The sequence below is a fragment of the Lemur catta genome, chromosome 16, assembly GCF_020740605.2.
Source record: "Lemur catta isolate mLemCat1 chromosome 16, mLemCat1.pri, whole genome shotgun sequence".
Classification (NCBI taxonomy): domain Eukaryota; kingdom Metazoa; phylum Chordata; class Mammalia; order Primates; family Lemuridae; genus Lemur; species Lemur catta.
Genome location: NC_059143.1, coordinates 47,534,213 through 47,546,768, shown reverse-complemented (window position 1 = coordinate 47,546,768; position 12,556 = coordinate 47,534,213). Strand labels below are relative to the sequence as shown.

Genomic DNA, 12,556 nt, shown 5'->3' with positions numbered 1-12,556 from the left:
TCACCAAGAAATGTCCAAAGCCACATTTCTATCACTTTATATATATGCTCCATGCATGTTCTCAATAGTCCCTTTAATTTCCATTGCCATGCATGTGCTTCTGACTCCTAGACCTAAATTTGTACCCTAGACCTTTTCTTTGAGCTATAAATCTTTATTCATGACCTCCTAGACATACTTACCTGGATTTAGAGCTGCTTCAAAGAACATGTTTTAAGCAGCAATAATCATCTCCATGCCCCCATTCTCCAAGAAACAACACAATTATTCAACTAGTTACTCAAACTAGAAACACTGGTTTTATCTTTAAATTCTCCCTCTGATCTTCTTTATACAATCACTAAATTCTCTCACATCTATTTCTTAAATTTCTCTTTCTTGAAATCCTAGAGATTGACCCTAATCTAGGCATCAACACACTATAGAAAACCTGTGACTCGTACTCAGCAAAATAAATTTCATGATGAACTCACTGGAAAACGTCTTAGGCATGCACATATCTGAGAATATTTCTATGATAACTAACAAAATCAACAAAAGTCGAGAGGCTACTAAGTGAATAGTAGTAATCTCTTTTGAGCAGGTCAAACATGTTGACATTTGCATTAGAATTAACTTTCTGCAAATAATGTTGATTTCTTATTTTTTTTTATAAAACCCCAAATTCATCTCTAATCTTGACTACTCAAATACAGGTTAAGTGTTTAATAAGCAGATAGTAAGCCTATATATATGAAACCACATGCATAATGATTAAAATGATGTGAGAATACACTTATATATACACAATAACAATGACTTGAATAAAGTGGAAAATACAATCTGAAATCCAGAATTAGAGTAAGTATATTAATCATATCATATCTCAGCCTTAAAACTAAAATCATCCAAACTTTATACCTTTTCACAATCAAATGAGAGCAATATCTTTGCTCCATTTGGAGAAATATGCATTCTTAACAACAGAAGTAATTAAATAAGATCTTTGAAAAAAATAATGAAAGGAAGAAAAATAAATTAGAAACATTGTTGGTTTGATTTTCTTCCACCACATGTCAGCAACATTTATGAAATACTGTAATATACTTGATTATGGGAATTAGCCCCTCATTATTGCAAATAGTAGGCAAAGTACACATTTCAATACAAGATAGCAAACCTCAGATCTTACAAATCTGTGAAACTTGACAGTTGAAAGGACACTGTACTTTCTAACTCTTCCTTACTCACAGTGAAGGGAGGCAGGTAGCATTATCAACACCTTCACATAATATTCTATTATTTTAACACCATTCAGCCTTTTTTAGGGTAGACACAGTGTGATAATGTGAGCCACAAAAGAAGCCAGAGACTGTATGCATAGTTATCCTTCAGAGGAAATGTATGTTGAAAATGCTCATTTTTAACTGTATAGTAACTCCATAGTAATGTATTTTATTGAAGGAAAATTCCATATTCAATCCCAGCCGAGGATTTATATTGAAAATTATAGTACATTAGAGGAAGGATTGCCATATCTCAAAGGAAAAATAAAAAATCTAAAGTTCCTAAATTGTAAATTACGATACTGAAATGTCAAAAGAAAGAATTCAAGGTGGAACGAAAAATAGTTTTCATTCACATGGGATAATCTTCATGTTTACACTCTGTGAATTTTGAAGCCTTGTATAACTGGTTATAAAAGTTATAATAGAAGCGTCCATAAATGGTCAAGAAATAGCACATTCATTGCTTTAACTGTTTAACACTGAAGTTTCATCATCCTTTTTAAAATATTTAAACTATATAATTATGTTTATTCTTAATGTACAGAAAGGGTGATTAAATCATAGAAAAAATTCTACGGCTATATTTATACAAATCTTTAGCTTTATGGATTCTGCACATTTGGTCATATTAAATAAAGATTTTCTGTACATGACATTGGGATAATAATCAAAGGTAATGTTTCAAAATTCTCTATGTATTTTTCTTTTTCCAACATATCTTTAAAAAAAGATTATTTTCTGTTTTTCTCTCCCTATTCCTAAATTTACCGTATGCCAAGTATAGCACATGTGTTTTAAAATATGATAATAATTTTCTCAAAACAAAATAAATTTCATCATACCTATAATGGTACATTGTTTAAAAGGATATGGACTAAAGTTTCATTGTATTATAGAGCATAGAGAAAATAAGTTCAACTGATTATCAAGCATGGTCCATCCACAGGTACAAAATAATCTAATTCCTATAGAAATGACTCTATTGACTCTAAATGGACAATGAAACTTTATTATACAAATGTGAAGTAATATTTAGACATTGAGAACCATCAGAATAAATAAATTTATTACTTTAAGAAAAATCTTGTCAACATCCTGGCAATATGTGGCTATAAATGTTTTCCTGTATCTCAGAGGGAATGGAAGACTTTCCAACAAATTGTTCATTTTGGTGGATTGCCCATAGAATTCTACTGTTTATCTCAGTGAAAATTTAAAACTGTTTTGGGAATAACGGAAGGAGGCTTCATTTGTCTTCTTTCAGAATTTCTGGGTTTTAGTCTTGTGACTCAGATTCAAAGTCCATTCATAATTTCACAGATGATTTCCCTATTTTCTGGTACAGGAAGAACACTGAAATTAGGGGACTCATATATTATTTTGCAGACTCCACTTGCTGTGAAGAGCCTCTGGGAAAGTTTTATTTAGGGCATAATGTGGGCTCCAAGTCTACTGAAATCTTAATAAGTAGAATTGAAAATCAAAATCCTGAACTTTCAGGCCAGAAACAGTTGTTAGTTCAAACTGAGAATATCATTTTTTTTTAAATAGTTGGTCCTCAGCCAGAATGAGAAAAATCTTAAGAAAAGAATTCTTTCCTTCTGAGAAAACCACTCTAAATAAACTTTAGTTACAAAAATATAAGCAAAGACTCTCTTCTGAAATTGAGTATAGCAATAATGGAAAGACACCTGGATTTGGGGGTAAAAACCGCCTTTGTTAGGCCGACAGAACACATTGCTTTAAGACACAAAGTTTTAGGGATCTGAAAGAGAGAGATAGATATTCTTTACACAACTCCTGTGGGTTGCAGCTTCTATGGTTAGATTAAGTCCAGAAGCTCAAGGAAATGTTCTCACGAAGTGAATATACAGTGATAACTTATTTTTGTAGCACTCATTAATGAAAGTTCTCATTAATGTTGACAAAATAATTTCAGTGATTTAATTTAGAATTTCTAAGTATATAATCCCATTATTTTATAATAATTATTTCACTGCTTCCTTTCAATTGATGGCACCGCTATGTCTTATTACCTTAATATATGGTAAATTCTTTTAAGAATAGTCAGAATAATAAAAATAGTGTTGAGTTTTAAACAGCAATTTTAAAAAGTAAGATTTAAGATTTAAGAAGCTAGAAAGAAGTAGGTCGCGAGCTAAAGAGTTATTAAAATAGCTCAGGAGTGAAGCAATGATAACCAGTCGTAGGATAATGCCAAAGGGAAAAGAAAACATACAACCAAGAGCTATCATGGATCAAGAAGGAGCAAGAAAAGAAACTAAAAATGACTTTGAGCCTTTAAACAGAAAAAAAGAGAAAGAAGGAGAAAGGAGAGAGAGAGAGAGAAAGAAGGAAAGAAAAGACAGAAAGACGGAAGGAAGTAAGGAAAGAAGGAAGGAAGGGAGGGAGGGAGGAGGGAATGCATGAATTTATCTGACTGTAACCAGGAAAGTGATAATATTTTAAATAAAAATTGATACCCATTAAAATATAGTCCTTTGAAAAGAAGTAAAATGCTTGAAATGAGTTAGAATTATCACAGATAGTTCCATGAATAAATGTTGAAGATAAATTGGCAAATATTTTAATTTTCTACTCATAGTCTATTTTATTGAGCTGTACCTAAGATACCATATAACATTTATTATTTGTAATCCATTCTTATTTGCAAAACACTATACACATATGTTCCTATTTACTAGCAGAAACCTTGTGATGGAGGCATTTATAGCCCCTTCACCTGCGTTGCCTCAGTTGGTGGGTGCTCTCAGTCCCTTCCACATTATTCACCATTGAAATTGCCCTAGTTTTACTTTTCTGAACTTAACACGTATCTCATACAGTGGAGTCTTTGCCTCTGTGAGAAAATGCCCCTTTCCCTTGTCTCCCTGAGGAACAGTGTTACCATCCGCTATTCAACCTCTTCCCCAGGCCATGTTCAAATCCTTGGGAGGCTTGGGTAGGAGTGACCAGTTAGTTGGAAGATGAGTTCTGAGCTTTCTTGGACACTTCTACAGAGCCTTGGATATTTACCCATATCCTTGTGGGCACAGCTAAATCTATGAAAAAGAAATCACAGTATTCATGGAACTAAGGCATCTGTATTATATTATTAGGACAGCTCCCATTATTGAAGTTACACACACACACCCACACACCTCCACCCCCACATACACATTCCTTTCCTTGAAAAACAAACAAACAAAATATTGTTTGTACAGATATCATGCCTCCTCTGTTTACTATTTAGTTTGAAAATAAAGGAGAGCTATTTTCCAGACTTGGAAGATGAGTAAGAGCAAGGGGGCAGGGAAGCAGAGCACAGGAGAGTCATGTAGGTTGGGAGAAGGTTGAAGAGCTAGAAGAAAGTTTCTGTTGCTTCCACGAATTAAAAGTAATTTATTGACTACTCTAGATCTTTGAATACAACTGGGGAATAGTAGAATACATGTCTGGCGAATACCAGCCTAAATAATTCTAGGGGTCCAATAGTTCTTTTAAGGCTATAGAAGCAGTTGGAATAGACTTATTTGGGTTTTTGAAATAAGACAAGGCCAGGTCTATTAGTAAGATCTAATTGTTTAAAAAAGCCTGGCACCTCCTCCTCCCTCTCTCTTGCTCCCTCTCTCACCATGTGACACACCTGCTCCCCCTTCACCTTCACCTTGATTAGAAGCTTCCTTAAGCCCTCACCAGAAGTGGATGCTGATGCCATGTTTCTTATATAGCTTGCAGAACTATGGGCCAAATAAACCAATTTTCTTTATAAATTACCCAGCCTCAGGTATTTCCTTTATAGATACACAAAACGGACTAAGACTCCATATTACTTATTATGCCAAGACAAGATCAATACGTTACTTCAGTGATGTGCAAAGATTCCTTAATATGGCAATATTATAAATGACCATTTCCTTCATTGTTGGGCATTTGTATAACGTTTCCATATTTTCACTATACTAGTAATACCTTCATAAGATTATTGAGAGTATAAAATAAGATAAACTCTTGAAATCACCCCCCCAAAAAAGCCTGGTAGATATTAATCACAACGTTCAACAGCTATAATGACTATTTGTGTTGTTTTTATACTGTTACAAGTTAGAATTAAATTATTAAATTTCTCTGTGCAATTTTTTACTGGGTTTTATGCTTTCAAATTAAATAATTTTTAATCTATAGTCTTTTTATGATTCCTTTTTTAACAATTAATTTTCTAAAACTTTTAGAAATCATATGAAATTAAGGATAACATTTTTATTTTTCTATTACTGAATCAAATATCTAATATCAAATATATATTTTTCAATGACATATGCCATCTTCATGGTAATACATAAAATGTGTTCAATAAAATAGTTTAAAAATTGCTGAATATAAACAGATTGATTTCATATGAATTTTTGAAATCTTTGAGCAGCAGTGTAACTTTTTTTGCATTCTTTTTATTTTAGACAACAAAAAAAAATATTTTACCAACAGTTGGCCTATCCTAGTTATTAAAACTTTTGTACACAGATTGTCACCAGCTGAGATAAAACAGCAGCTGTCCACTGGAAATAATTGCAGAAATGTTTTACCCATTGGCCTGAAATCAAACATATGTTTTCCTATAACAACTAAATATACCTTTCTTTATTGATATGTGTTAATTATCGAAGAGTGTTAATTACAGATTTATACACCTGGATTGTCAAACTGGCAAAAATTTCAGTATCTTGAGAGGTAGGGACTTTGATATATTTTTAATGTTTTAAATATTTGATATAATATTATATTCTGCTTTTGACTTATATATAATGCTTTTGACTTATTTTTAATTCCATATTTGTCAAAGTTTATGTCTATACATTAGGAAGAGAGTAAAGAGCTTATTTTCCCCTCATAACTATCAGTGTTGAAAACTAATTTATATACACCACAGCAAATAATCTTTAGTTTAGATTGTACTGACTTTTTATCTCCTTGGCACTTTTACTTCAGGAATTATGATAGGCTCTAGAACTTTTTATGCTCTTCTTGTATGGAATCTTCAAGTCCTTCAATTACTATAAATTTTAAAAAGGAATAATTGGTAATGTAGCAAAGCTTGAGTATTTTGGCTTCTACTTCTAATTTTATCTGTATTATTTTCATGTATGCAGAAAATAATAGTGTCCATTTAGCTTGCATACAAAGGCTTTTGACTGATTTTAGGGTTTCATTAGTGGAATAGTAAAGGAAGAAACATATTCAGCTCTCCAAACAGGTCTTTAAAACAGCACATTTGCCAGTGTGCCTTATTGTTACCGTGCTATAGATAACAGCTGTGAGTTTCTTAGAGAAAGAATAGAATTGATGGGATGTTATTAAAAATGTCATTCAAGGTTTGCTAAAATTCTGATACCTAAAAATAAATGCATCATTTATCTTATTAAAATTAAAATAGCAATGGCTCCATATGGCCATTCAGTTTGTCTAGTACATTCTTCCATCAAGCAAACATGACTTCTCCGTAATCTGTGATATTGCCCTCATAGAAAATAAAAAAGAAATAGAGAAAACATTACCTTCTGTATAGTAATGATTCCTTCCTGTGTATCTTTGTCAACAGAAATCTTGAAAACCCCTAATCCATCACCATCCACAATTTTGTATTCCATTTCAGCGTTAGCTCCAATATCTGCATCAGCAGCTTTAATTCTGGCCACAACTGAGGCTACAGGCAATGATTCAGGGACGTTATATTGGTAAGACCCTGTAAAATTCAAAACAAGAAATGAACAAAACCTTAAAACAAGCTAATCAATAAAAATCAACATTTGGTTATTTTGCATCATGTTCCTTTAATTTGTTTTTATTTTTTAACAAAAAAGATGCTAAGACAATGGGAAACAAAAGACAATTTTCATATAGCCTTAAAAATTTCAATGGGAATGATTAGATAATGATCACTATGTGATAGCAGAAATAGATGGTCTGAATAGAAGAATCTCTTATTCTTTTATTTCTAGTGGTGAGAAATATCCTACCTTTCATAATAAAAATAAATTTATTAAACTAATTATAAATATCCATATATAATTATTAAATATAATTAAAGATTATAATTTAAATGTTATGAAATAAAAATAGAATAGATTGGGCTTCAAATAGGCAAATATAAGCCTAAATGGTTTTGATAACTTAATGTTGGAATTTACTTAGTATTTTTCACTAAGAAAATTACAGAAAAGTTGATAAGAAAGTTTGTGAAAGACAATATTAGTCTTCTTTTAACTCATAAATTTAACAAGGATAAGAGTTATTTTTGTGGGTTATATGTTGAACTGATTTGGGGAACAATCGTGCAAAGCATAGGCAATAATATTTGAACAGGAAGAAAAAGAGAAGTAAAAAAGAAAGAATAACTTTTAAAAACTTTAACTTTTATAATAACTTCTTTTCATTGTCCCTCAACTAAAAAAAAAAATATATTGTGAAGAAGAAATACATGAGTAATCACTTAGAAACCAGGAAACAGCTAAGCACACTCTGTCTGTTCTTTCACCATTTTTCTTTAATCATTTACTTTTTTCTGCTTCCTGCATCTTCTTCCATTTCCTTTGGGTTGTTAAATTGTGGCATTTTTGTACCTTATTATGAAGAGAAAAGTAAGAATTTTCTTTGAGAGGAATATAGATAGGAAAATATATCCACATAAAGGGACTATGTTTTAGGCTGAGACTTGTTTACAATTTTCTAAAGTTTGTGAATAGTTACTTTTAAAAATAAATGCTTACAATATATGCTTATTACTTTTGAGTGACTCTTTTCACACATCTAGAAGAGTCCTTAGAAAAGTATGAAAATTCCAAGGTTAGAATATTAATTTAATGGTAGAGAAAATCCCAGAAAAAATGAAAAACTCAGTGATATATCCTTGGCTTTCTTCACTTTAATAAGTAGGACAGTATCTAATAGAAAACCTGTGTTTTATCTTATCAAAGCGTGACAACTGAAACTACTAAAATTCTATGTATCAATTCTTATCATTCCAAGCTTAAACAGAAAAGAAGCAATTTTGTTATGAGCCCAGGATAATTACATTATTACTTTTTTTATTCTAAAATTCCTTCTTCTTCACAACAAGCATCAAAATCACAATTAAAGATATGCTCAATTTTTTAAAAATGCTAAACTCAGTGTCACCTTTTAAAAAATATTTCCAGCATGTATTGAAATGTTCATTGTCTAATAACATAAATATTAAAAATAAGTAAAATGAAACTGAAAATTCTAAAGAGCAGTATTGGAAGGAAAAAATAGTGACACTCATATTTGCTTAGAAAGCTTTCTTATTTAATATAATTCACTTCTAAGTTTTGTTGGTAGGAGGCTTAGTTCTCTATTTCTATTGGACAAGCATTTTAGAGGCATAGTACAGATGTTGTAGTCTGTACAATCTCTTCATTTTCTTGAGCATTCTAAAGAAATACCACATATACTTGGAAATTAAATAAAAAGCAACTACAAAGAGAAGGAGATGAAATACTTTTTACAAACAGGACACTTCTACCTATGGAATATGTTTTAACTTTTTCTTGGTTAAGTCAAAAGCCACTTTGGTCAAAGAAGCTAAATCGAGGGCATGTGATTTTCTGGTTCCTAAGATCGATTTCTTTTAAAACACTGAATGTTTGCACAAGAAAGATGTGGTAGAACTGCTAAAGGAATGTGCAGTGCTCATGAACTGGTTTAAAAAAGTGTAGAATGAAAAACATGAAAATTTTTATTCTATTTTTAATCTACAAAAATAAAGCAATATTTGTACTGTGTAGAATTGATAAACTGAGTATTTTATATAATTGATTAAGAATTTGAATATTACTAATTGGCCACAACCTTATAATTTACAGAATGTATCAAGAGAATACGTCTTAGGAAAAAAGACTACATAAACATAATAGTTATCTAGTATTCAAAATATGAATTAAAAATCATATTATATTTAAGATAGAAGTAATACAAATATATGATGGCTTCTATTTCTTTTCAATACCCTTATAATCCATATTACTAAAGTAAAATTACGCCCATGATTCTGCAATTATGCAACTTTGGGAAAATGAAGTAAAAGAATTATTTGCTTTAGAAATATTAGAAAAAATTCCTTTTAAGAGATTTTTTTTTATAGACTGTCAGGGAAAGTTAGTGCACTTGTATCACTTAAAAAAATAGCTTACTTCGAGGAAAGCGAGGTGGGTTATCGTTGACATCAGTTAGGGTCACGGTGACTGATGTAGTTCCTGACAGTCCTCCATTTTGACCAACCATATCCTTTGCCTGAATAACAAGCAAATACTGGTCTTTAGCCTCTCTATCCATGTTTGGAAGGGCAGTCTTGATGACTCCTGTAAAATTTCAAATCCCAGTAAAACGCATCATGAATCACTGCATTTATACTAACAAAGAACATTGATATAAGTAGCAAGTTGCTGTTGAGTTGTTGCCTTTTGTTGTTTTGTTTGTTTACTTTAAATAATTTTAATACATAAAAGAAAAAAGGCATATGATAATTTTATACACTGTTACAAAACAAAATGTAATGTGGTCTTCTCAATATTGGATATAGAGGATTATCTTTAGGTTTCATGGAAACATGGTTAAAGAAAAAAGAATTATAAATAAATAAAATGGCCCTTTATCTAGAATAATGGGCGGTCACCTGTACAAGTACACAGAAATGAACTTACCTCTTTCAGCCTTTCCAAGAATTTATCATTTATAACAATTCATAATCAGTTTCTAAGTTAACTAATACTCATGCTATCTTTAGCAACTTTATTTTTGTTTAGGTCTGAGCACACTAGGTTTCAAACACACACACACACACACACACACACACATATCAGCAACACATCATATTTTAAGCATTTAAATTACACTTATTAGAGTAGGCCAGTTTTTTTTTTTTCCTAACATTACTCACTTACTCTAATACACTAACAACAATTGGATGCTCTTGCTACAATGAGAGCAATCAAGGCTCACTTCAATTAACACCTTCATGGACTCTGGCTATTTACCTACTTTATAATTAATATGTGAAATATTACAGTGAAAATGAAAAAATCATATACCCATTAGGTCCAGTTAGTGTCTGATACATAAATATTCTTCTTAGAGCCATAATGATTCCATGAATTTTTCATATTTGTTCTTCACTACTTCTGTTAACTCTAATTTATAATAAAACATCGATTCCCCTAATACTCATTGACATCAAACATAAACAATCTTTGACTAAGATTTCTGGGACATACATATCTCCACCTTTTTCTTTTCTTTCTTATTTTTTTTTCATGTTTATCATTTTTCTTTTTGTAATCCTCTTTTTTTTAGTAAACTGAGCATTGCTTATCTTGAACACCAATAAACATATTTTATCTATATGAAAAATATTAATAAGATGAATTATTTTTAGGAAAAATGTCCTATTTATCAAGTTTAAATTTTTTTACTTCTAGTTATCTCTCATTTTTCCTTCCAATAGCAATATATGTGTGAGTTATCTTTGCACATTTATTATGATATAGAAGTACATAACACCTAATCAGCAAAAGAAATATTGCAACTTCATCCTCTCATGGTTTTGCTTAGTGGCATCATTTTTAAAAGGAAATATATAGCGTCATTAGAAGTCTGGTTGTCAAAGTTTCTCACTTATTTTTCACACATCTAATTGTTTCTTATAAGTGATCCTGTAAATAACACTTTTCCAAAGCAAAAGTTATCACAAAGTTTGCAAATTCATGCAGGTGGGACAGGTAATTTCCAAATGTCTCAACTATTAAACACATTTTTGACAAGAATGAAATAATTGAGAAAAGTTGAGTTAAAAATAAGGACATTCAGTAATAATATATTTCTAGTCACACAACTTTTTCTAGCTTTTACTTTTAAGTAAAAACTGTCTATATTTGGCAAAGAATTCTGATATATTGGATTTTATTTGAGTTTTGCCATTTATTACGTAAATATATACACACACACACAGTACACAGCAAATTGCTAATACCATGTAACTGAATGGGTAAAGTCCAGTCTTGTCTAATTGGATACCTATAATTCCGTGAGTTTTTCATGGAAGATAACTATTTCATGGAAGATAATTATTTAAATTAGGTCACTTATGATGAGAAAAATATCTACCATTAGCTCTTTAGAATAGATACTGGCTCAAATTTCAGGTTTTCTGAATAAGAGTTTTTCCATAGATATAAACATCTGACCCAGTAACTCAGAACTTTACATTTATTAATAATCTAAGTTCACAAAAAGCATCGTGCATATAAAACATAAACTTGTATTGCTATTGTTCAAAAACTGTCTGTTTTTAAGTCTGTGGAAAAATATTCTGATGATTCTATAATATCCTGCAAGCCACAGATAATTTTTAAAGCATATTCTGTTACTGTGGAATCTTCTTAAACATTTGATATGTGTACCACGTGTAACGGATAAGAGCCATTTCAAAATCTGCCACAGTTTAGGGAACCAAACAATTACTGGAGCACAGATTCTGCAAACTCCGACTTTGAATTAGCCTGAGGAGTCTTTGCAACCACCCAAACCCAAGTAATGGGAGCTGCGGGTTTACACGCCATGAGGCCTCAACCCGTTGGGATTCCCTCACTAAAACTATATCAGTGTTTTTGGATATCACTTTGAGTGGACTAATATACCAAAGGGAATCTCCATATTGAAAAAACAACTTTTTCAGGGATCTAATTAACTGAGGAAACATCTTATGATAACCAGGACATGGATCATCTGCATTTACCCTTTCCTGAAGCCATTTGTGTTCCCCACTGTTTTCATCACACTTATCTTCTATAGCTACTCCAAGAGTTCTAAGACCATAGAATTAGCGATTAGAAATATGTTTCCTCATGGCTTGTATTTACTTAATAATATAATATATATTAGAGGTAAGGACCATGAATGGAAGTGAAGCCATTTGGTTTGGCCATCACCAAAAGGGAGCAGACCATTGAAAGAATAGCACTGAGACATGGACAGGAAAATCCATATGTGAGAATAAGATAGTTTAAAATCTATGTAGCTTGTCTGTTTGCTTTGCTTTTAACAGAATTAACTGGATTTCTACTGTTTGTAGCTACTTTAAAGATGATAATTTTTATGTGAATATGCACCTGTGAACAAAAAATTGATGTCACTAAAGATGAGCTAAATATGTATTTATGTATTCAGTTTCTGTCAATATGCATTATTAATTTTTTAAAATACATCAGTGATGCATA

The 12,556-nt window shown here is 31.2% G+C and overlaps 1 protein-coding gene across 1 annotated transcript in view; it reads right to left on the bottom strand.

Moving 5' to 3' along the window:
* CDH7 (cadherin 7) overlaps positions 1 to 12,556 on the bottom strand; it is a 113,036-nt gene that overhangs the window by 37,824 nt on the left and 62,656 nt on the right. The window contains exons 5-6 of the mRNA XM_045527430.1: positions 9,476 to 9,643; positions 6,821 to 7,008 (exon numbers count right to left, since the gene is read on the bottom strand). Coding sequence (XP_045383386.1) covers positions 6,821 to 7,008; positions 9,476 to 9,643 — 356 coding nt within the window. The remainder of the gene's footprint in view (positions 1 to 6,820; positions 7,009 to 9,475; positions 9,644 to 12,556) is intronic.